Below are 24,259 nucleotides of genomic sequence, written 5' to 3' on the forward strand. Positions count from 1 at the left end.
AGGATACATCTGCAGTCCACATCCTGCTGTTTCTTCTCTTTCCCCTCTCCCTGGACAGTGACTCAATATAAGCAGCCTTCCATAACATGACAAAACAACAGTGGTGCTTCCTTCCAGCTGTCATTTATATTATTTAGCATGACCTAGTTTCGGCCTAGCATTCTCTCCACATGGAGAGGGGCTTTTCTCCCACCATACATTATAGAACTGCCAACTGCTATAAACTAGTTTCAGATTCAGCAACAGTCTCTCAGCCAGAAGTCCCCTTGCCAAGAAACAAACTGAACTGTCTTTGTTTAAAATGATCCAGATCCAGTTTATCACTTTCAGCCACATCCACCAGCCACCCTTCACTAGACAAAATAAGGAGACTAGGACTCTTATGTACCCATCCACCTTTCCATCTAACTAAGGACCACACCTTCTATGACCTCGCTCTGCTCCCTCCCCTCCTCTCCCCACCCCCAACACATGTGTGCATGCTCTAGTGAAAGATACCTCTACTGGCTTTCTCCACATGGATGAAATCATCAGTAAACTTCAGCACTTCAGAATACAACTGCTCACACTGCTCAGCCAGGAAGTGCAGCAGTGTCAACTTCTGATCACTGGACTTTGTGTCTCGTAGCTGGAAATGAGAAAACTGACCATAAGAATAGGGTAACAGAGAGCACTTCAGACTAGCCAACAGTGGTTTGCAGTTCCACATGGAAGTGAATGAAGGCTTCACTGGGAATAGACAGAAGGAGCAATTCCTTATCCTGCCCATGGAAGGCACTCACCTTGCAGAGGAAACTAATGTTGAAGCCAAAAGCACCACCATTCCTAGAGCCTGCATTCATGTAGTTGCCCAACAGTAGGATGAGCTCCAGCAGCTGGGAGAAGCTCTGGCTCTTGCGTACTTCCTCACAGGCTGCTGTTACTGAGACAATCTCAGGTTTGATGTTCTCCACCTGTTCATTAAATTGCAGCTTGAAGAGGATGGCATTGAGGCGGGGCCGCAGGCAGGAAACCGAGCTAATCTGAGAAGGGAAAGGGACAGGAACAGTGTCATACACAAGGGGAAAGGAAACCAAGATGATCTGAGAAAATAGGGAGGCAGGTAGGAGGACTACTTATCACTGATCATAGCCCTTTGCAGTATCACCTTCCAAGTCCCAGAATCATTTAAGAGCAGTTAACCACTGAATGCACACATACATATATACAGTCAAACATTAGATAACATCTAACTGTTGTAAGTGAAGCTGGTGACCCCATCTGACTGTTGTAAGTGAAGCTGGGAACATGCCCAGTTCCATTCTGCATATCCAATTATTTAATCCAGTGGTACTCAACCTTTTTCCTCAGCAGGCCGGATGAACAGTGGGCCAGATCTGCTGTCTGCGGGCCAGATCTTGTTGATGGTCCCGATCCAGTGCCTGGGGTGGGCGCACTGGGCCCTATCTGGCTGCCTGGAGGAGGATTGGGGGTAGCCTGTCCCTGTGGGAGAAGGGGCATGACCCAGCCCCATGGGTCAGGGGGGGAAAGGGGCATGACCTGGTTTCAACCCACTGCAGGGTTTGGGAATTTGGCAGTGGGGGAGTGGGGTCATATTAACTGCCGCTGCCCCCACCCCACTGCCAAATTTCCCTACCCATGGGGAGCTCCAAAGGCCAGATACCATGGTTCTGTGGCCTGTATTTGGCCAGTGGGCTGGAGGTTGAGCATCCCTGATCTAATCCAAAACCATAAAAGTACAAGTCAAATCCAAAACCTGCAAAAGTAGGAAGAAAGATAGACAAATCAAGTAAAAACCTGAAGAGAGGACAGATGTAGAGAACTTCCACTACTGGCAAACAGACTACTATATTCCAATTACAAGTTGATCCAACATATGTGTTAAACTCACACTTTCAAGTTCAATTTTAAGGGGAAAAACACATCAAGTTTTCCCCAAATATAATTTAATAACTACAGATAATATTCTTGAACTGCTATTATTGCCGTTTCAAAATCAATGGAGAAGCAAAAAAACCCCCCAAGGAATGGACACAAAATTAAATGCACTGAAAATACCAAAATAAAAACTGCGCCGAGAAGAAATTTTGACTTGGTATTTTTATTGCATACACAAAAATACTGCAAGATGAGAAGTCAACATTGTTGGGAATACAATTATAGGTTGACCCAGCGTGTATGTCAAATATAATTTTTATGGTTCTTTTGGACAGAAAAAGATCAACTTATACTTGTAATAATATGGTATTTCATGGATTTTCCACTGAACACTTCCATTTAAAGAAAACACTAAAGCAACTTCTTTCTGTAGCCTCAAAGATCTCAAGCAAATTAAAATGCACATTTGAGGACTTTCTTTTCTGAATTAGGGTCCAAAATATTAAAAGCAACAGAAATGTGCAGAAGAATAACTCAGAAGTGTTTAAATAGACAGATAGAAAGGCCTGCCTCCCACCATGGACATGAAATCTGGATTGAGAACACTGAATTGACCAGGAAAGAAACTCACTATCTTGGTCATGAATTGAGTCAACAGATCCATCCACATACTTGGGAAGGTTAAAGTTCAAACCTCAACCACTAAGTTCTATACACAGAGACTTCTGGTATAAAGATAAAAAACTTTTAAGATACAGCTTCACCAAAGGGCAAGTACTAACACAATTACCATCCACTGTGAAGCATCCACTGAGGACCGGGTTAGAGAGCTTCTGGAGGGGCTGGACATGTTCAAATCAGCAGGTCCAGATGCTCTCTACCCCAGGGTGTTCAGGGAATTAGCAGGGGTTATTGCGGGGCCCCTGGCATGGCTCGTGGTGCTCTGGCCAAGTGCAGATGACTGGAAGAAAGCCAGCGTGGTCCCCATCTTCAAAAAAGGGAAGAGGGAGGACCCAGGCAACTATAGGCCCATTAGTCTTACTTCAATCTTGGGGAAACTCTTTGAGAAGATCATCAAGGAGCACATCTGTGATGGGCCAGCAGCAGAGATGATGCTCAAGGGCAACCAGCACTGTTTCATTAGGGGCAGGTCTTGCCAGACCAACCTGATTGCCTTCTACAATCAGGTCACAAAAACACTGGATGCAGGTGTCGCAGTGGATGTAGTCTTTTTGGACTTCAGCAAGGCCTTTGACACTGTCTCCCACCCCATTCTCACCAAAAAACTAGGTGACGTGGCATTGATGCCTACACAGTCAGATGGACTGCAAATTGGCTGAAGGGTCGTATTCAGAAGGTAGTGGTAGACGGGACTTTTTCGACCTGGAGGGACATGGGCAGTGGAGTCCCCCAGGGCTTGGTCCTTGGGCCCGCACTGTTCAATATCTTCATTAGTGACTTGGACGATGGGGTAAAAAGCAGCCTGTTTAAATTTGCTGATGATACCAAGATTTGGGGTGAGGTGGGCACACTAGTAGGGAAGGACAGATTACAGCAGGACCTGGACAGGTTACAGGGGTGGGCTAACAAAAATAGGATGGGTTTCAATACTGACAAGTGCAGGGTGCTGCACTTTGGCAGTGGGAACCAGCAGCACACTTATAAGCTGGGAAACTCCCTTCTTGAGAGCACAGTGGCAGAAAGAGATCTTGGAATCATTACTGACTCCAAGATGAACATGGGTCGACAATGCGAGGTCACGGTCAGTAGGGCTAACCGGACCTTGTCGTGCATCCACAGATGCATCTCAAGCAGGGCCAAGGAGGTGATCCTCCCCCTTGCAACACTGGTCAGGCTGCAGCTGGAGTACTGTGTTCAGTTCTGGGCACCGCACTTCAGGAGGGATGTGGACAGCATTGAGAGGGTCCAGAGGAGGGCTGCCCGCATGATCCGAGGACAGCAGGGCAAACCCTATGAAGAGAGGCTACGGGACCTGAACCTGTTCAATCTTCGTAAGAGAAGGCTGAGGGGGGATCTGGTGGCCATCTATAAACTCACCAGGGGGGACCAGCAGGGTTTGGGAGAGACCCTGTTCCCCCTAGCGCCCCCCAGGGTAACAAGGAATAACAGCCACAAATTGTTAGAGAGTAGGTTTAGACTAGACATCCGAAGGCACTACTTCACAGTCAGGGCAGCTAGGATCTGGAACCAACTTCCAAGGGAAGTGGTGATGGCTTCTACCTTGGGGGTCTTTAAGAGGAGGCTTGATGTCTACCTGGCTGGGGTCATTTGAGCCCAGTTTTCTCTCCTGCCCAGGGCAGGGGGTTGGACTTGATGATCTACAAGGTCCCTTCTGACCCTACTTCTATGAATCGATGAATGTGTATTATAGGCACTATATGTACCTTAGCAATTAAAAGAATAATACTCAGATTTCACCAAAAAAAAACCCTCTCCAAAATGGCAGGAATAGGTCACACCTGAGACACCACACTCCTAGGAATATAGGACTAGAAGGGGTCTCCCCAGACATTGAGTCAAGTGCCCTGAATTTGCAGGCAGACACTCATTTGAAATGCTAAGAATTTCCAGCAAATTTGCAGTGCCACTAAAACACAGTATGAAATAGATGTACAGCCATTCACATGTCTAGTTGTCCAGAGCACTGCAGGGCATGGCAAAAGCTTTTACTGTTAATGTTCCACAACCATGGAGCGAGCGTGCAGTGTTCCCATTGTGCTTTGCGGCCTCTTGCCCCCATCTGCAGAGGTTCCCATGGGCAGCCAAGAACTGGCTGCCTAGGTAACCACATCCACCAGGGATTCCCCCCGCCCCACAAAGCTGGCAATACAGAGCCACAGTACACGCAGTCAGTTTCCACTGACAAAGGCTCATCAATTTCATTTCTAGCCATCAACAGAACCCTGCTGCTGGCACACTGTGTGGGTCACAATCCAACAATGCTGCCAGATCTAGTGCATGCCACACTCCTCCTGGCACAGAAACAAGGCCTGCCACTGTTTTTTCAGAAAGTCTCTTCAGCTCCTGCGCATGTTGGTGCACAGTGCCATGTAAAACTGTGCAAACACAACCAAGGCCCTTGCCATTCAGTCTTTGGTTTGCCTACAAGTTTGGTATAGGCAGGTCCCTGGTGGGCAAAGCAATGCAGAAAGTATCTCTGATTATCCAGTAGGTGCTGGCACCATGATTCACCCACTTCATCATATCATGGGAGATCAGCAAAGGGAGAAAATTCTGATGCTGGCTCTGCTTCAGGAGGGAACTGTAGTCTCCCTTTCATTTCAGCCATGGCCTTTCCAAATGACAGCATCAAGTCACTGCACTAAGAACACAGGGACTTCCTGGTCACACCACCCAGCAGGGCTCTGACACTCCCTCCATTTCAGGAGAAGTGCTGAAAAGTCTATCCTTTGCTCTGGCCATACCATTTACCACTTGTAAAAGTTAAGAGCCAACTTTTTTTTTGAAGGGCCTGGACATGAACTCAACCACCCACAAGTTCCTGCTCCGTGCTCTTCCTTGGCTGGTGGATAATGCCAGAGATATTGACTCCCCAGGAACAGATACTTTTGGTGCGGCAGGAGGATTTGGGAGGTATATTCTTGCCATGTTTTTTTGAGCAGGAAGGATTTTATCCTGTTCATAAAGAAAGAAAGGACTGAGCAAGATAGGACAAAGCCAAGCTCTACCTTCCAGGGGCAGTAGAGTTTGGTGTTAGACTTGCTCCTTGGAACTAGGATGAAGGGGACAAAGAACAGTCTCCTGGAATGCTGGAGGGCTGAACTACAACCTGTGGCACTACATGTAACTGCAGGTGTTACGTGTGATGCTACAAATTACTGCACTGTTAAGAAGCTGTTGTTGAAAAGAGTTAACATCTTGACATGGGACCACTGTGTTTTTTCTACAACACACCATTTGAACTTTTTTGCAGCACTATTTCTTGTTACGAATGTAATGTCCCTCCCATGGCTGCACATTTTCTAAAGTTCCAATGCACTTAAGTCAGAATGCAATATCCAGTTTCCTTCTGAAGGTTTTGGTCAGAGTTTAGGCGGGTCTTTCAGCAGTGCAAGAATGTCCAAATATACCACATGGAATGGGCCCCTAAAATAATTATTAGAATTATGTAATCTAGTTCTTGTTGCTCTGTATCATACAGAAAGCAAGACAAGAGAAAAGGGACAGTAAGGGAAACTGCAACCATGTCCCTGAGAACTGCAATAGCCTGCCCTTGCACGGAAGCCAGATTCAGTAGCAGTCAAGCCAACGACCTGGCTTTGAAACAAGGAAGGGGAGGGATCATTTACTGCTCTCGGTTTCTCATAGGTGTTTCATTATTTTAACCCTTGCACTAAGATTTACCTGAAGAAACTGTCTGACAGTGGACCTTGTACCCCTTGTGATGATCTCCTTAAAACTATTAACTAGGTTGTCTGAGCTGGAATTCTGACTCAGACTGAATGGTAACTACTGGGATATTAGACCTTTCATCTATCGGCAGGACTTTGTGCATTTTGCAGCACAATGGGACCAAAAGTTGCAGTGGCAACCTTTCACTTCAAAGGCAACATTCATTTAGGAATGCAAGACTAAAAGAGCTACCTGGACTACTGAGTCCTGCCCATGTTTGTAGGCAATGATTTGTTCAAAAAGCTCCACAGAAACATCCGTTCTTACACATCACTGCCACTAAGCCCCTGGGTTAAAAAAGAACCTACAGTGTGCCACAGGAAGTGAGAGACAGACAAGGGCACCACTAGGGTCTTGGGATCCTGCAACTGTAAGGAACTGGTTAGGTAAAATATACCCAGATGATCCTAAGGCACGGACCATACCCCATGAGACCACCAACCCCATCACTACCAGTGCAAACCAATCTGATGTTGAGAGAAATCCTTTCTTGACCCAGATTTAACAAATCAAGATTAACCATGACAAGAGAAAAACACATCATGCACATATTTCCTGTAATAAATTAAGACTTCTTAGTTATGCGAGGCCCCTGTCAGATGTGCAGGTAAAGGTAAGATGGGATCTGATGCACAATCCACACAATCGTGCTTCCTCCACATGCATGGCGGAAGGCATGATTGTGGGATTGAGCATCAGATCCCATCATGCCTTATTACCGGTGCATGGGGTGTCCAGGTTCATGATCCTGGGCTACCCCTGCACCAACAAGTAGCAAGCTCCTGTGGCTGGAAGCCCCTTCAGCAGCTTGCTGATTTGCATTCCCAGTTGTGAGGGTGCACCAGCTGCTCCTGAGGCTGGGAGCCTGCAGCTGATGGGGTTACCCTATGGGGTACACCTAGCAACATGTTCAATTAATGGCATGTTAGGAACCAGCTACAAAGTTATTACACGTTTTTTGTTGAATAACTTTGTTGCTTATTCCTTGTTTTATGATACCATGAATTGCTTTAATGTGTGGTAGGTTGTGACTTAAGACGCGATTAACTGGTTAATCATATCTTACGTGTAAAGTGTGGCAGGAGCCTTAGGTACTATGGGCAAAAAATAACCTTACAAGAAAAGTTCTCATTTTCCTACCCCTCAAAATATTCAGCTATGGCCCAGTGTTTTGAACACAAATTCATGTAAAATGTGTTCACTTTTTTATTTCTTCTTTTTTTTTTTTTACTATTGTACTCTTGGCACCTCAACTTGGCACATTTGACACCATCCAGTATAATCCAATTCAGAATCTCATCTTCTCCAGAAATGCCTCAAAAAAGGGAGCTTGTTGATGGTTTCATCAGCTTCTCTTCCCAATTCCCCATGCCTCAGGTGATGTTCTCCAGCTTACATGCATGTCTTCTTTTGCTTTTCAGACCCCTACTCTTTGGTTTCCCAAGTCTTCCTACCTGCCTGGATCCTTTAAGTAAAACGCACCGTCATCTAGTACAGTTCTCCTTGTGCTAGTCTCCCAGCAAGACAGGGTTTTGATGGAAAAGAAAATGCCTGGGCATCAATATAGTAAATTTCAGGATATCCTGGGAATGGATCAAATTACAAAGCTGAGAAATTGTACAGATGTCAGTGCCCCAACGTAAGTGAGGTAGGTCAACTCTTTTAAGTACTACTTTTTGACTCTTTGCAAACATAAACAGATGACACCTCATCAGTTTAGACTCTATTTGTACTACTGAAGCTTTTCTACCTAAGGGCTATAAACTTTTTTTAAGGGAAAGAACAGACTCTGGAGCACAATCCTACAAAAGAGACAAAAACTGCACCAAATTCCAGAGTGCAGAACAAGATTATGCCTATAGGAAATTTGAGAATATCCTGGAAAGGAAACAGCAATCTTGGCATCCTTAAATCACCTTAAAAAGAATAAATGTATATATCGGTCCCCTGAAGTGAAGACTCTCTCTCAATAACTCTCAGAGAGCTGCCAGTGTTTGAACTCAGGAGGCCAGTATCTGGGCACTGAAACCTCTAAAATCCATGGAAATGAGGTGGTTTGGTTTTTTTTATAGCCTTTAAGGCTGCTGAGTCAGAAACTTAGTTCCAGGTTCTTCCATACTATGGATTAAAATGACAGTTTCCTTCAACAGGGTGACTTTCAGCTCATCTCAAACCAAGAGAATAAAGCCACCATAGGCAAAGCAGTCCAAAGAGAGTGCCTTTCAGCCAAGCTGGTAATAATGGCACAGTAATTTTGGCATGAGATACCCAATTTAAGTTAATCTCTGGCTGGTGATCCAGGAGGTCTTGGGGATGCCAAAGGATATTTTAAACAGCAAAAAAGTACCAAACTTTCTGAAAAAAAGTTAACACTAACCAATTGCAAATGGAGCAGGAATCTGGGGAAACCAAAAATCACTGCCTGAAAAACCACAGAGTAGCAGAGGTAACAAGTTTGACCCACTCTGCATGTTAGGAGGAATGTGAGGATCAGCATGTGCCAAACCTCCAATGATTAACTGTCCCAACGTTGCTTCAGGCAATGGGTACAATACACAGCTCCTAGATAGGAGATATGCAAAAGTAACACTATGAAAACAGGACATGTCTGGTAGGAGAAAGACCTGATCAGAAGGGAAGGGGACTAAACATCACACACTGCAGGGCTAATGGGGAGACATCCGATACTGTACATAGCAACAGCTGTAAAACGATATCCTTTCAGAAGAGAGAGAGTGATGCGCTCCCTTACTGAAATGGCAAGGCACTCACCACAACACCAAACTGCTCAGATTCAGCCAGGTCACTGTACTCGTCCTTTAGCTCTGACAGCATCTTCAACTGCTCAGCCTCTGGCATCTGCTTAATCAGGTTCTGAGGGAGAAACAGGAGAGTCAATGAAGCAGTCATTTAAATCAGAGTCATTTGTGACTTGGAGCAAAGGCAGCTCTCTCAGCCATACATCCAGTGTTTCAACTCAGGAGGCCAGTATCTGGGCACTGAAACCTCTAAAATCCATGGAAATGAGGTGGGGGGTTTTCCTACCCAAGTGATGATGCTAAGAAAGAGCCAATGTTCTTAGGAAAGATATCTATTATATCAGCTAATTTCTCCATAAAGACCTCAATCCAGCAGATACAGGAGATAATTATTCAGCAATACCTACCACAGGGGTCACTCACCTGCACCATGGACTCAGTCAATACAGCCTCATTCACTTCCAGGATCACATTCTTGATCTCCTCATAAGGCATACGGAAGGAGCCAAGGAATATTGCTGCCAGGATCCAAAAAGAAGCACAAGTAAATCCTTGGGACCAACTGTCCTGATAGATATTGGAAGAGAGGACCTAACCTCATCATCAGGGATCTGGGTTTTCCGTTTGCTGAGGAAAAACGTGGATTTCCTCTTCTAAAGGAGAAAAAAAATGGATTTTCCTTTAGAGGAGAAAAACTTCTAAAAAAAACCCTTTAAAGGGGATTTTCTCCTTTAAAGAAGAAAACCCCAGGAAACAACGAGTTTCCCCTTGCAGGCTGGCAGAGTTCCAGCTTCCAAACGGCTGCCTGGGGCTGGGAGGAGCAGGAGACAGAGGGCACTACATGCACGTGTGCACATGCACGTGGCAGTCAGTCAGCAGTGGAGAGCAGCTCCCGCAGCACTCTCCCGGTAAGTCTAGGAGAGTGGGGATGTGATGCAGCAGGGAGGGCACAGGAGATGTGTGGAAGAGGCAGGGGGGCACATACCTACCCCCAGATTTCTGTGCACAGTGAGGCACAGGGCTGCAGCCAAGCTGAACCAGCTCCAGACAGAAGCTACCTCTGCTGCCCAGTGGGCAAGGTCTAGTACAGCAGGGAGTGCCGTGTCACCATGACCACCAAGGTGAGGATGGCAAGCAGCATGGAGTTGTGCCCCCACTGCTGCCGGGTGGCTAGCGGGGGGCCTTGCCTTGGCGACTATGGCAGCATGGCATTTCCTCCTTCACTGAGTCCTGCCCACTTGGCCATGGAGGAGGCTTCTGCCCGGAGTTGGTCCAGTTGTGCTGTAGCCCTGTGCCCCACTGTGGGCACAGAAATCTGGGGGGCACATGCCCCCCCTGCATCAACTGTGCCTATGCCCACATCCCCCCTTCCCCACCCACCCTCTTCCTCATACACTGGGGGGCTGGGGCAGAGGGCAGATGGTCAGGAGTGAGGGGCACTGGCAGGGTCAGGGGGTTCTAGATTGGGAGTGATGAGCACCAGCAGGGCCCAGGGGCGGCAGGTCAAAAGTGAGGGGCACCAGAAGTGCCAGGGGGCTGTGGGTCAGGAGTGAGGGGCACTGGCAGAGCTGGAGGGGCTGTGGCTTGGGAGTGAGGGGTAGTGGCAGGGGCAAGGCATGGGCATATCAAGGCTGTTTAGAACCACAGAGTGGCATTGGGGGGTGGGGGGAGGAAGGACAGCTGCACCTGACTTTCCATGATGAAAAACCAAAATTGAATGCCAAAATATTTAGGTATTTAGAATTTATGTTATTATAATGAATGAGGCACTGGCAGGCTTCAAAACTGCTTTAAAATTGTAAATATATCAATAAAGCATTGTGTGCAATTGAAATCTCTGTGTGTGTGTGTGTGTGTGTGTGTGTGTGTGTGTGTGTGTGTAGTGGCGTTTCATTTTAATTGCAGAGAAATGCAGATTTGGGGTTTTTTTAATCAGAGAATCGGCGTTTTTTCTTTTTAATCAAAGAATTTTCAATTTTTAAACAGAGAAAACCAGGATCCCTGTGTATTGTACTTACAAAGGTTCTGGGCAGTTTTTGAATCCAACACTTTGAGCTCTCTGACCTTTTTCTTCTGGCCACTCTTCTTTTCCTCTCCACCTTCCTGGTCTTTCTTTGCTGTAGTTACAAAGAAATTAGGGTAAGCAGGGACCTGAAGAGTACCCTCTCCGTTGGCGTGGAGCTTCTCCACATAACTTCCAAACAGCTGCCCTACTGTTCAGGTACACAGAGCTCTATCTACTCCATATGCTGCAAACCACAGCAGAGACATTTACAGAGGATAGAGAGAGACCAGGGAAGATTGCATTGGCCTGATACAGAAACAGCTTTGGCACTTCCATAAAGTTAAGATCTCTTAGTGACAAGACATTTGCTGCATTATGTATTTAACAACAAAAAAGGACTTCAGGGTTGGGTTTCTGTCACTCCATCAGGTATGAAACGTAGGATTGTATATGTTTACAAAGGAAAGTAAGGCTGGCTAGTCCAGCCCACTGCACAGGATCATCCCTGACTAACCCATCCGAGCCAAATGCCCGTCCAATCTGCTCTTGATAATTTCCAGGGATTGAGTGAAAGGAAACAGGTGCAGTGCAGGATGGGTGGTGTTTCTGGAGATGTATGCCCATGGCATCTGAATATATTTTTGAGTCCCTCCCACTGCACAAGTGGTTCTTGCATTCCTTCAAGAAGCTTGACAACTGACTTCTTTCCTCAATGCATAGCTACATCTCTCAAATCCTGGCAAAGGTTTAATTCTTGTGCAGCATGGAAGATGTACCAGTCAAAACCCAGTGACTAGCATCTCTAATTCCAATAGCTCTGAATACAAATCTTAGCTATGAACAAGATCCCATCTCCCTTTACCATCCTTACCCTCTCAGACACATGGCGCTAGCATCATTAAGAAAAGGGAGAGAGGACTTGAGATACAAGGCTGCCCAGAGACCTCAAAATTCACTCCATTTGCTGGAAGTGATGTCTAGTTTGGAAGAATCTTACTGCACCTCCACTGATCACATGATTGCCCAAGGAACAAAAGCAAAGGAGCTATTCAATACTGCAGGAAAAGTGGTGAGCAGGAGTGAAGGCATGGGATTCATGTGGCGTTAATGGTCCAACCATGCCACCATAGAGGATAAACATGGCTATGGAACTTTCTTAGTATTTGCAACTATATAGAGAAAGTGAAATTCCTGCCCCCTGCGGAGTGCACTGAAATACTAATGTCAATCAATTTGACAGAAGAGACACTAAATAACTGCCAATCATGTTCTGTCAGGCCTAGCTCCAATAACCGTAGAGACCTCCCTTTCATCAATGTAGAACGCACACTGCCTAGTAAAGTGGTGGGAAAGGAGTTACAACCTTCCCTGCAGAGCTAGCTTATGGCTGTGCTACCCACTGGTCTCCCCCTCCATCTGACACGTGCTCACACCTCAGGCTAGAGTACAGCTGCTGAAGACAGTCACTGACCTAATTTCTGTGTGTGGACATGAACAAGTGTGCAAATGAAGGACACTGCAGCTTAGACAGATTTCAAAGGAAAGCAACTGTTATAGCCACAGCCACCTCCATAAATCCTAGGGCCTCTTCACATGTAAAAATTCAGAATGGGGAGCTGAAAAGGTCCCACCTGAAGGACTGGGGAAGAGGAAGGAGGAAAGGCAAAGAAAACATGAATTGGAAAGGCAAAACTTCAGATGTATTGCATGAAATAAGGTCCTTAGGAAAGGGGCAGGAATCAGAATCACCGAATTCATTGGTTGGGACTTCAGGATAAGGACAGAAACAAATAAACTGAGAATAAACAACCTTGAAGTTGGGGGTGGCAGAAATAAAAACTGGGAGAAACCTATGAGGTCACAATTAGGCCTGGCCTCTGTGTGAAAGATGTATAATTCCACAAGCAGGCACCAATTTTCATTAAAAAGTGGGGCCAATTAGTCTAGATAAATGATTCTGAACCAGGGTGTTCAGCACCATGGGGTGCCTTGAAATCCTTTCAAAGGTGCCACGGGGTGCCACACACTGTTAGCTCTGTTAGATGTGCAAACATAACACTAAAGATAAACCCAGAGATTTCATATAGGAATTCATAGTGTTAAAAACGTTGTTGTCTTTCAAGTTCCTTGCAGCAGGAAATTTAATCTATTTTTCTGTAGTTAAAAATGAATGAAAATTAAGAGCTGGCATTTTCTGAAGGGTCATTTTCTTTGAATCTAAATAGGTTGAGAACAACTGGTCTAAACAGACAGACACACACAGCAGGCAGATCTACATCTGTCATTTCAGTGTCCTCAGCTCATGTAGCTGCTTAAAACTCAAGCTATCTTTAAACTATTGTATTTACCCAATTCCCAGTGGTTTCAAATAGATTTGTCTAATGACCCAAGTATTCACCAAACTTGGCAGCATAAGTTGGACTCTATGGGTGCCTATACACAAGTGTGGAGGCTGCTCCAACATGCTGGAATTACAGGACATCAGAGCAGACTTGATTAAATCAAGTCTGCTGGAGTGTAGCAATTGCTGCGCTCCAGCAGCCTCCTCTGTCTCATGCAATGTCCCCACACTTAAAAATGGTGGCAAGGGCACTTTATCTAAAGCTTGTTGAAAGAGTTTTACTTCGGGTGCCCCCACCACCATTTTTAAGTGTGGGGATGCTGATACACGAGATGTGGCAGTGCTTTAATTAGAGTGGCTCTAGCTGCTCCCCCACCCCACCCCCAGAGCATGTGTAAAAGTGCCCTCTGCAGCTGCAACTTCACTACTAGCAATATTAGTGCCAGTCAAAATTAGCTTAGCTAGAACTACACAACTGCAATCACTGCATTAACCACACACATACACTTAACAGTGTGGCACCCTGATATCTCAGTGATGGATGCTATGTAGATCAAGGACTCTCAAGCCACTTTCTTCATTTCTGAAAAATGAACGGCTCCTAAGGACCTATATGAACGCATTTCTTACTAACAGCTAAACTCATCGTCATACAATAATAAATTCATAGATGCTATGGTCAGAAGGGGCCTCAACAGATCAAGTCTGCCCCCCTGCCTGGGCAGGGAAGAGTGCTGGGGTCAGATGACCCCAGCCCAATGCCTATTCAACCTTCTCTTAAAGACCCCCAAGGTAGGGGAGAGTACCACCTCCCTTGGAAGCCCATTCCAAATTTTGGCCACCCTTACCACGAAGAAGTTTTTCCTGATATCTAACCTAAATCTGCTCTCTGTCAGTCTGTGAACATTGTTCCTTGTTACCCCAAGAGGCACCCTGTTGAACAGCACATCTCCGATCCCTTGCTGCGTTCCCCTAATGAATTTGTAGGCAGCCACAAGATCACCTCTCAGCCTTCTCTTGCAGAGGCTGAAGAGGTCCAGGTCCCTCAGTCTCTTCTCATACGGCTTGTCCTGTAAGCCCCATACCATACGAGTGGCCCTCCTCTGGACCTTCTCGAGTCTATCAACATCCTTCTTGAAGTACGGCACCCAAAACTGGACACAGTACCCAATGCTGCATAGAGGGAAAGTATCACCTCCTTGGTTCTATTTGTCATGCATCTGCTGAGGCATGATAAAGTGCGGTTAGCTTTGCTGATGATTTCGTCACACTGACAACTCATGTTCATCTTGGAGTCCACTATGACTCAGATCCCTTTCCACTTCTGTGCTGCTGAGAGGGTCCTTTCCCAGCCAGTAAGTGTGCTAGATATTTTTGCGCCCTAGGTGCAGCACTCTGTACTTGTCCTTGTTGTACTGCATCCTATTGTGTTCTGCCCACTTTTCTAACCTGTCCAGGATTGTTCCTACCCTCCGGAGTGTGTGCTTCAACCCACAATTTAGTATTGTCCTTAAACTTGGACAGAGTACACATCACACCCACATCCAAGTCACTTATGAAGATATTGAAGAGTACAGGTCCAAGGACCGACCCTGTGGGACCCTGCTACCCACATCCTTCTAGGTAGATACCGACCTGTCTACTACCACTCTGAGTGTGACCCCCAAGCCAATTTGCCACCCACCAAACCATGTAAACTTCTGTCAGAGCCTCTTTATTTCTAGAATGGGATGAGATACTGTATCAAAGACCTTGCTTAAATCCAAGAAAATGACATCCACCTCTACTCCTGCGTCTAAGCGTTTTGTGACCCTGTCATAAAACGAAACCAGACTGGTCAGGCATGATCTACCTGCTTTGAATCTACGCTGGTTTCCCTCCTGCATTATTTTTCCTGCTGGATTCCCACAAATATTATCCTTCATAATCTTTTCAAAGACCTTTCCAAGGATGGAGGTGAGAGTGACTGGCCTATAAATTACTCAGATCCTCTTTCCTCCCCTTCTTGAAAATAATGACCACATTGGCCCTTTTCCAGTCTGCCAGGACCTGACTCGAGTGCCACGAGCACTCAAACAGCCATGCCAGTGGTTCTGCTGACACCGGCCAATTCCTTCAGTACTCTTAATAGCCTGTGGCCCAGGACCTAACACTATTCCTAGATCCAAACCTATCTGAAACCCTTTTCAAAGCCACTGGGAAAGATACCGCAGCCCTACTACACCTCTTTCCTTCACAAGTCTCACACAATGTGTAATGGTTCCTTAATGTACTATGGATGGGAGATAAAAGGGAGACTGGACCACCTATGGCACAAGCCCAATTCACTCAGTACATTAAAAAGTTAAACCAGTATAAACATATACAGCCATAAAACATTTTAGGAACAATCTTTCTTTCCTGGAATTGTGTCAGCACATTCACACCAGTAGAACTTAAGAGAATCAAATGACCCACAACTCGCATACATCCAGATTTCAGCCCAAAGCAAAGAGCTTTCCCTCCTGCTTCAAAGACAAAATTAGCCAAAATCAGATAGAATCATACAGAGACACATAAAATGATCCCGGAAACTGAAACAGCTGCACCTCTTCTGCCCTGGTGGAGTTTGAACCAATGACCCAATCAGAAGCCCTGTAAGCTTTGAGCTAACCCTGAAAAACTCCCCTCTTCTTCAATGGCTGACAGAGCCCACTGATGATCGCTAAGTTCCCTGATGAGAGGAAGCATAGCAACACCTCCCTGAAAGTCAGCAAGTTTCAGTCACACTCAGAAGACCCCTGCTTATCATCCACTGTTTGGATTAACATAATTCAAATCTAGGGTAAGATGTAAGTGCTACAAAAAGACAAGCTACATGCTTTGTTAATGACAAGAGTCCAAGCAAACATGTCATGAACCTCCTGGCTGCCCATTTGCTCCACAGCAGAATTCAAAGTCCTAGTCCCTTAAACCCCAGGGCACGTGACAGGCCAGGATTTGGCTGCCTCAGAGATTCTCTCACTTTCACAATTCTTCACAACTATGTAACTGGAGAAACTCAGGTCCCCATAACAGCATGACTGTGGAGAAGACCCTTCTCTGAAAGATTCTCTCTCAGAAGAAACCTAACCAACCCTAATAAAATATAAAGCATTCTCCACAAACCACATTACATTTCTATGGACAGCATCTGGGGCTCTTGTGTAGAACTCAGCCATCATGGAGAAAAGGGCTATGTAGACACCTAAGGTATATGGATTGTAGCAGAAAGCCCCCTTTTCCTCTTGCCTGCATTTGCTCTCCCCTCTTTGGATATGTTTCTCTTCTTCTACCTTTTCTTCCTTCCTCTTTCTTTCAGTATAAGATAAAGAATTGTGTTTTAAAGTTTGTATGTGTGTATTTTGTATCTCCCCTTGTATTTTGGCACTTTTATCTATTTGTGTGCCATGGCATTACTCTTGTAGCTTATATTTTATACTCCTCACCTTTTAACTAAATGTGTTTAGTTTCAGAAGTAAGTTATACATTGTAACAATGTTAACAAGGGCAGGAATCAAACTGCTGCTTCCCTGAATCAGGCGGACCCCTGAAAAAGGGAGTGAATCAGTGATTGAATACGTAACACAATAGCAGGCAGCAATTAACACCTAGGGAAACTGCAGATCAACCAAGGGAAGAAATCAATAGGAGACAATGTAGCAACCGGGAAATCTCTAAACTTCACTGTTCAAGGGCTAGAAGCCCTCGTCTGAGTTAATCAACGCCGGGGACCAACTTCTGGGCTGAATATCTCCAGATCGACCGCTCCCAGAGCCTTATTCAAAATTCATCAACGGACTCCCAAACCTGCACATACATGCGGACGACCCCTGGGGCTGACAGATGCCATCCAGTAGCCACCACGGGGGAAGTCCCACGAGGGTCAAAGACCCCTGGATTGGGCAAACCTGAAAACTGGGGAGTCACCAAAGTCTGCCAAGGACAGATAAAAAGCAGTGAAAAGTGATCCTCAGCAGCGCCCTCTTGATCTCCAACTTGACCAGCACCCGACCTGTCCAGCCAGAAGGACCAGCCAGTGACCCCCTTCTGGAGGATAACACCACGCTGAAAGAAGCCTTGACTGGTCATCGACGGCAGACTCCAGCGCCTGTGGGATAGGTATACCTGACTCTTGTAGCTCGCTACTGTGTGTGTGTGTGTGTGTGCGTGTGCGTGTGGGGACCAGCCCCAAGGTTTATGATTTGACTTCATTACAGTGTTTCAATCCGCCTAGTAAACCAGAATTTTAAGGGTCCCGGAGTTGGACATTTGTAGCCAACAGGATCATACTCCTTCCCTTAGTCCCCCTCAGGCTAAAACATTTCCCTCCTATGGTGCCACTAGGGTAGAACAAACAGCCCCCATCACAAGAGAAATGCCTCTTCCCCTCCTGGTTTTCTTTTGTAGGTCCCAGCTCTCCAAAAGCCTCCACTTAACTTGAGTTCACAGGTTCACAATTCAGCTCCAAACTTAACTACAAGCACAAAGCCACTAACAACAGAGACAGTCCCCACATTTGCAGTGTCCCCCCACTGTTGTGTATGATCTGGGGGGAAAGGGGCTTAAGAGAAAATAACCACTTTGGAGTGTTTGAGGGATCTCCTTCTACAAAGGGGAACAGAAAATCTCCAAAACTTTGGCTCACCAACTAGTGCCTGCTCATAGGCAGAGAATGCCCATCCTACATAACCTCTGAGACACTGTGATGGGCAGAGCAGTGTTCAAGAAATAAAATAAAAGTTAAAAACAAATAGAGCACTAAAGTATACAATAACAGGTTAATTAAATATAAAAGTACCTCTGCCAAAGCTCCCACTGCAACTGCAGAAAGGTATCACCACTGAAAACACCCTTCATTTTACCTGGGACAATAATCTACCCAACTACCCATCAACAACCCCAACACATGCAAAAAGAGAAAATAAAACATTGTACCCCAAACACCTGGAACAAGGTAACACCCAGTACAGGGAAAACTCAGCAGATGGAGGGGAAGCTTAACCTGCCTATGCATCCTGTGCACACCCTGTGTATGTGTGGGGAGAAGGGGGATGGGAAGTGTTAAACTACTTCCCACCAGCTTCATACTACGTATGAATAGGAATTCTCTCAGGAGGGAATAGGAAGGTTTATACTAAGTATAAACCTTCCTATTCCCTCCTGAGAGAAGCCAGTATCTTTCTTCAGCTGTTAAAAGCCTTTCCACCAGTACAGCTGTGGCAACCCTCTATAGAAGCTATACTGAGCAGGGTGCAGGAAAAAGCATTTCTGGCTGCCAGGGAAAGTCCTACTCAATTCAGGCTATTCTCACTTCAGACATTGGACAGCTGAGAGATTCCTCACTTTGGGCTCCCTGTACACAGGGCTCCCACTTTCCTCACAGTGTCACCCTGACTGGGAACAGCCTCCTGCTCTGGTACTCAGACCTGTGGCTTTCCTGGCACCTGAACTGTGCACAATCACTAGCACCAGAGTAGCAGTCTAAGAGCTCCAGCAGCAGCTCTGTCTCAGCTCGTCCCACTCACCCTGCAGACTCCTCCCTTGCTCAACTTTTTTCCCCCTGCGTCATACACATAAAATGGACACTGTGAAGAAGGAAAACACCCTGCCTAAAATGGCTGAAAGCAGAGGAGGGGGGAGGAAAGAAAGCTATGTTATGGTGCAAGTGCACCCTCTGCTGCTGTAAAAGAAGAAACCAGGAAAACACTAACCCGTGGCAGTTCAATGCTAATATAGCAGAGAGGGTAAGATGCCATTTTGAAGAACAAATTTTTTAGACAAGAAAAAGAGATGCTAAACATTATTCATAAAAACATTTAAAAATCACAAATACAGTCCAACTAACCACCTCCATATAACTTAACTATGGTTCCTAACTAACGTAAGCTCACTTTATCTTCCATCTCCTGTACCACAGCTTTTGTTCTCATTTCATAGCAAGGCCAGGTTAATATTTCATTCAGTAAAAGGTCCAGCGCATTTAAGAAAGTGCATAAAATCAGAATAATCTTAGCACTGATCCCGTTCACATCTCTAAATACCCCAGCATTTGTGAAACACTATAAATACTGCCTACTTTTATTGTGCCAAGGAATCTTACTATGCTAGAACCTGAGGGCTGCTTCCTACACAAACACAGCTTCTGCCGGGGCAGATGAGGCTAGGGTTTGCATTTCCAGGTAAGAGGAAGGTACAGAGGTGTAGAGGGGCAGCTCCACACCCAGGGCAGATTCAGCACACAAGGCACCAGGGCAGCACCAGCTGCTTTTATGCTCAACTACCCCCACACCACCAGAAAAGGAGCACTTGAAGCTGGTGCCCCAGTTGCTCCCCACCTCAAATTATGTTACTGGGTAGATATGGAACTGGAAATAAAACTGGAACCAAATAATCTTAGTTTTGATCTATCCTGGGTTTGCGCACATAGTGGAGAATACCTGTTAGCCAGGCCAACGGGTAAATGGAAAACTGATACAGCAGTATAAGCCAGCAGCCATTCCTTGCCCCTCTAGTTGTCAAGACAGGAAGGAGGCAAGCTAGAGCTAAACCCTCCTGAATTTCAAACCTTTTGGGCCCTGCCTACAGTTTCCTCAATTTGCTTTAGAATCAGCTCCACAGAAGATGACAGGGACTTACACAGTTATAGCAGGAACAGTATTAATCATTCAGAGAACCAGTCATATAAAGTGTTTGGTTTCCTATTATAAACACATCAACATGCAATGAGAGAGAGATTTTAAGGATACATACTAGGGCTGTGCGAAATTTCACTGGCTGTTTCATTTTGACACTGCTTCGACTCATTTTGAGCTTGAAACAGAGAAATCAAAACAAAACAAAGGGCTTCGAAACAGCCTAGAAACAAAATGGGACAGTCAAAACATTTCGAAAGTTTTGAAATGTTTCGAGTGTCGAAGCAGCCCGGCTGAGTTCCCCTCCCCAGCACTAGGATCAGGCTGGGGAAGGGAACTCAGTCCAGCTGAGCTGAGTTCCCTTCCCCAGCCCAATGGATCCAGTGCTGGGGAGAGGAACTGAGTGATGAGGCTCAGTTCCCTTCCCCAGCCGCTGGGGAAGGGAACTGAGCCCCATCACACAACCCCCGCAGCCCTCCTGGGGTTGTGGCCCCAATCTGCCGGATGGATGAGAGAAGCCGGGTGCTGCTGCCTGGGACCGGCAGCATGCTGGCGCCAGTCCCAGGCGGCAGCACCCAGCTTCCCTCCCTCATCTGGCAGGCAGATTGAGGTCCGCAACCCTGGCAGGACTGGCACAGCTCCTGCAGCCTTCCCAGGGTTGTGGGCCCCGATCTGCCTTCCGGATGAGATGAAAGAGGCTGTTTCGAGCTTCCCCATTATAGCCTATGGGCAAAACTCCAAACAGCATTTAAACAGCATCACTGTTTTATCGAAACAGAACAGTGCCATTTCACACAGCCCCAATACATACACATAACCATTGTTATAACTCGTGGCAACTGAGCGATAAACCAAAGAACAAATAAATGCAGCAAGAAGCAGTTCATCCAGTAGCAGTGGTCTCAATGTGGCCAAACATATCAAGGGGCAATGTAAATGACTCGCACACAACCACCATAACTCTGTATATCCCACCTGCATATACACAGAGTTAACTGTGGAAGGAGACATGAAAGTGGTATTTACTCTCAGTCATTCAACTGACTACACTAGTTGCCATATCATGGGAACATATACTACAAAGAAAGTGCACAATGTGCAAGTCTGTCTCTGGTATAGTAGAATATGCTACAGAATTACTATACAGAATAGAGAAATATGCAAGAAGGCAAAATATCAGTTTCTCATTGTATTCTGTAGTTTTATGTTGCTCAATTAACATACAATATAACATTATTCCCAGCACTCCTTATATGACTCAACAAAGGGAGTGCTGGGAAAGTACAAGCAACAGATATAGGTGGGCCCAAGGTTAAAAAAGAAGAGAGTGCTTCAAGGCAAAAAACAAAGTACCTTGGCAGAACTATGCACAAACCCAGGACTGAATGGCAGGAGGGTTGGGCACTGGTAGCGTAGATTAGGTAACCAGAAATATTAGGAGGTGGTAGGAGATTCAGATTAGAAATAAGGTACAGCTGCAGAGCTATGGAAAGGAGCCCTATGGCCAGCAGAGCCAGGGGCTGCAGGCAAGAATGAGGTACACTGGAAAATGTACCTCAAAAAATGGGTAACCGTAGGACTGAGGCAGGGGTGTTACAGGACAAAATCAAAGTGCATTAATCTCAGAAATCACAGTGCTTGTCTGCATTTCCTGCATCTTTGACAATTCAGTTTTATTCAACAGTGCAAAAATCTATCACTCTCTCCCCTCAAAATGCATAACAAAAAATATGCTCAAAAGGCATGTGCTGGGGGTTAGGGTACAGAAGCTACTTTTATGTATGTGTGTAGGTAACGTTCCCCCCTCACTGACTCAGCCCAGCAACAGACGGACAAACCTCCTTAATATAACCATAGGTCTCACACAGAAAAAGGAGACAAATCTCTTGTGCTAGGCTCAGAGAGACAAAAGGCCCCTGAAATGTGAATCGACTTGCTCTTTCCACATCCAGGCTAAGCAGCTTTAGCATGAGAGACAGCTGGTGAAGGTAAGAATGCTCACCAGCTCCACAAAGGCTTTGTCTGTACATAAGCTCTGTATTTCCCTTCTTTGTCTCCAAGAAGGAAACAAGGAGGAAGGGGGGGGAAGAAGGGGGGGAGGGGGAGGGAAAAGGCTGCATCATCCTCTGGGTTACAGGATATCATCTGATTTCCTCCTCCAATTGGATTCCTCTGACATCACTGCTAGTAACCTGAGCCAAAGTGGCTCAACTGCGCACATCTCGTGGCTGTAAGAAGCAGTGCAGCTGACTTAAGCAAAATAACAAAAAACTAAAGGGAAACATACACTTATCCTAAGACAAAGAATAGATTTCTCAGCCAAAAGGGTCCAAGGATTTTCCCCCGAAAGGCACAGGGCCAAGGAATCCTTGTGCAGTGCAAAGCCTTTGCAAGGAGTTCAGTCAGGATCCCTCTAAAGCCCCAAACTAAACTATTTCCATAAAAAACCACTAACTAACCTTGATACTTTTGCTAGTCCTGGAGTCATCACTCTGGGTTTTACAGTACTAGAGCTGGAACATAAGTACCAACTCCCTTGACTGAGCATCCCACACCTGCCAATGACATGCAAATAACGCAGAAAGTTTTGCACATTATGGAAGGGAATTGACATCAATGTTGTGCCTGGGATTTATGAATGGCAACAATAATGGAAAGAGTCAGATGCATTTGTCAACCCTTGTTCTCACAAATTCTGCAGAATGCTGCAGACCATAGGATCTGTAGGTCTACACTGCTGCTATTATGAGGATCAGCCAAGTAGAGAGTGATGTTTCAGCTTTTTGAGGTTGTGGACCATTTCTGTCCCCACTTCCTTCCTGCCTATTCCCATTGTCCCTTCCCAGAGAAGCCAGCCCCACTTAAAATATTAGCAGCTGTGGGACTGCCACACTAGTGTCTGCATCTGGATTTTTTTTGTAAACCCCAGGTTATTGCTGTGAGTGTAGGTAAAGGGTGGTCCCTGCTTGGTGAGCCTCGGGTGCTGTGCCATATCTAGACTGTACATTGAAAGGTGCACATGGACAGCTCTCTAAGGCCACTGGGTGAACATGAAAACATTACACAGTGATAGCATGAGTTTTGCCACTGGTCACATTAGGCAGCACCAGTTTTGCCACTGGTCACATTAGGCAAACATTATCTATTGCATCCTATTCACAAATAGTACCATGGGAAGCAATAACTACTGAGCTCTGTTTGGAGTCTCTATGGACTGCGCTGTACTTGGGCAAGGTTTGTGATCCTCACTATAAAACCGCAGTCTCCTGAACCTCAAAGTTGCTTTTCAACAAATAATACGTCTCAGCAGTGTGTCCTTGTGATGAAGGGCATTTTGAACCTCCAGTGATTGCACTTAAAGGTGCATTAGGAATCTTTTCTCACAGCATGAGAGGGCAAGAGGAGAAAGGTTCTGGATCACAAATTCTGCAGAAATTAAGCTTGCAATTTAAAAACAGTTTCTAAACACATGTGTCTAGAAAAAAAAAATCCTTCCACATAGAAGAGTCCCTATTTGGCGGTCTTCCCTAGAAAATGAACCTGTGATTTTCCAATGGTGATAACGATGAATGACACTTTATAAATACAGTTGTGTATTTATACCATTGTGTGTTCTAACTTGGTTTAAAAGAGGGTTAGACAACATGATGTAAGAACCGCTGAGATTTCCAGTACTGTCTCTATTGATCCACTGATGCAGAGGATGTGCTTTGGGGAGGTGGAGGGTAAGGCCAACCAGTTCTGAACTGGAACCGTGTCTGTCCTGATTTGTAAAAAGCCAGCCAGAGGAGTCTGGGACCACTGCTGGCAGGGGTTGTCAACACTATCCTTTGGGAGGGCAGGATGCCAGACCTAAATTGTCTGATGTTGACTCCCAGTTTTTACCCTGGTTGCCAACCTCCCCTTTCAAAGGAAGGTCATTGAATGGGTGGTTGCCCATAAATTCCAGGTGCATCTGGATGCCATCAGATATCTGCACCCTTGTTAGTCTGGCTTTCATCCTGAACATAACACAGAGACTGTACCTGTGGCCTTGGTCAATGATCTTTGTCTTGAGATTGACAGTGGTAATTGTGCCCTGATCATCTTGCTAGACCTTTTAGTAGCCTTTGATGGCTTATCATGAAGTGTTAATAAAGTGTTTACATTACCTGATCATTCAGAGGACTACTAAATTGGTTCCACTCTT

General features: G+C 45.6%; 1 protein-coding gene across 2 annotated transcripts in view; it reads right to left on the bottom strand.

The window, feature by feature from the left end:
• DIAPH1 (diaphanous related formin 1) overlaps nucleotides 1-24,259 on the bottom strand; it is a 101,658-nt gene that overhangs the window by 23,050 nt on the left and 54,349 nt on the right. For both annotated transcript variants that reach the window (XM_014526713.2, XM_025193934.1), the window contains exons 19-23: nucleotides 11,090-11,188; nucleotides 9,495-9,589; nucleotides 9,085-9,186; nucleotides 783-1,022; nucleotides 499-628 (exon numbers count right to left, since the gene is read on the bottom strand). In XM_014526713.2, coding sequence (XP_014382199.1) covers nucleotides 499-628; nucleotides 783-1,022; nucleotides 9,085-9,186; nucleotides 9,495-9,589; nucleotides 11,090-11,188 — 666 coding nt within the window. The remainder of the gene's footprint in view (nucleotides 1-498; nucleotides 629-782; nucleotides 1,023-9,084; nucleotides 9,187-9,494; nucleotides 9,590-11,089; nucleotides 11,189-24,259) is intronic.

This window comes from Alligator sinensis, unplaced genomic scaffold, assembly GCF_000455745.1.
Source record: "Alligator sinensis unplaced genomic scaffold, ASM45574v1 scaffold1191_1, whole genome shotgun sequence".
Taxonomy (NCBI): Eukaryota; Metazoa; Chordata; order Crocodylia; family Alligatoridae; genus Alligator; species Alligator sinensis.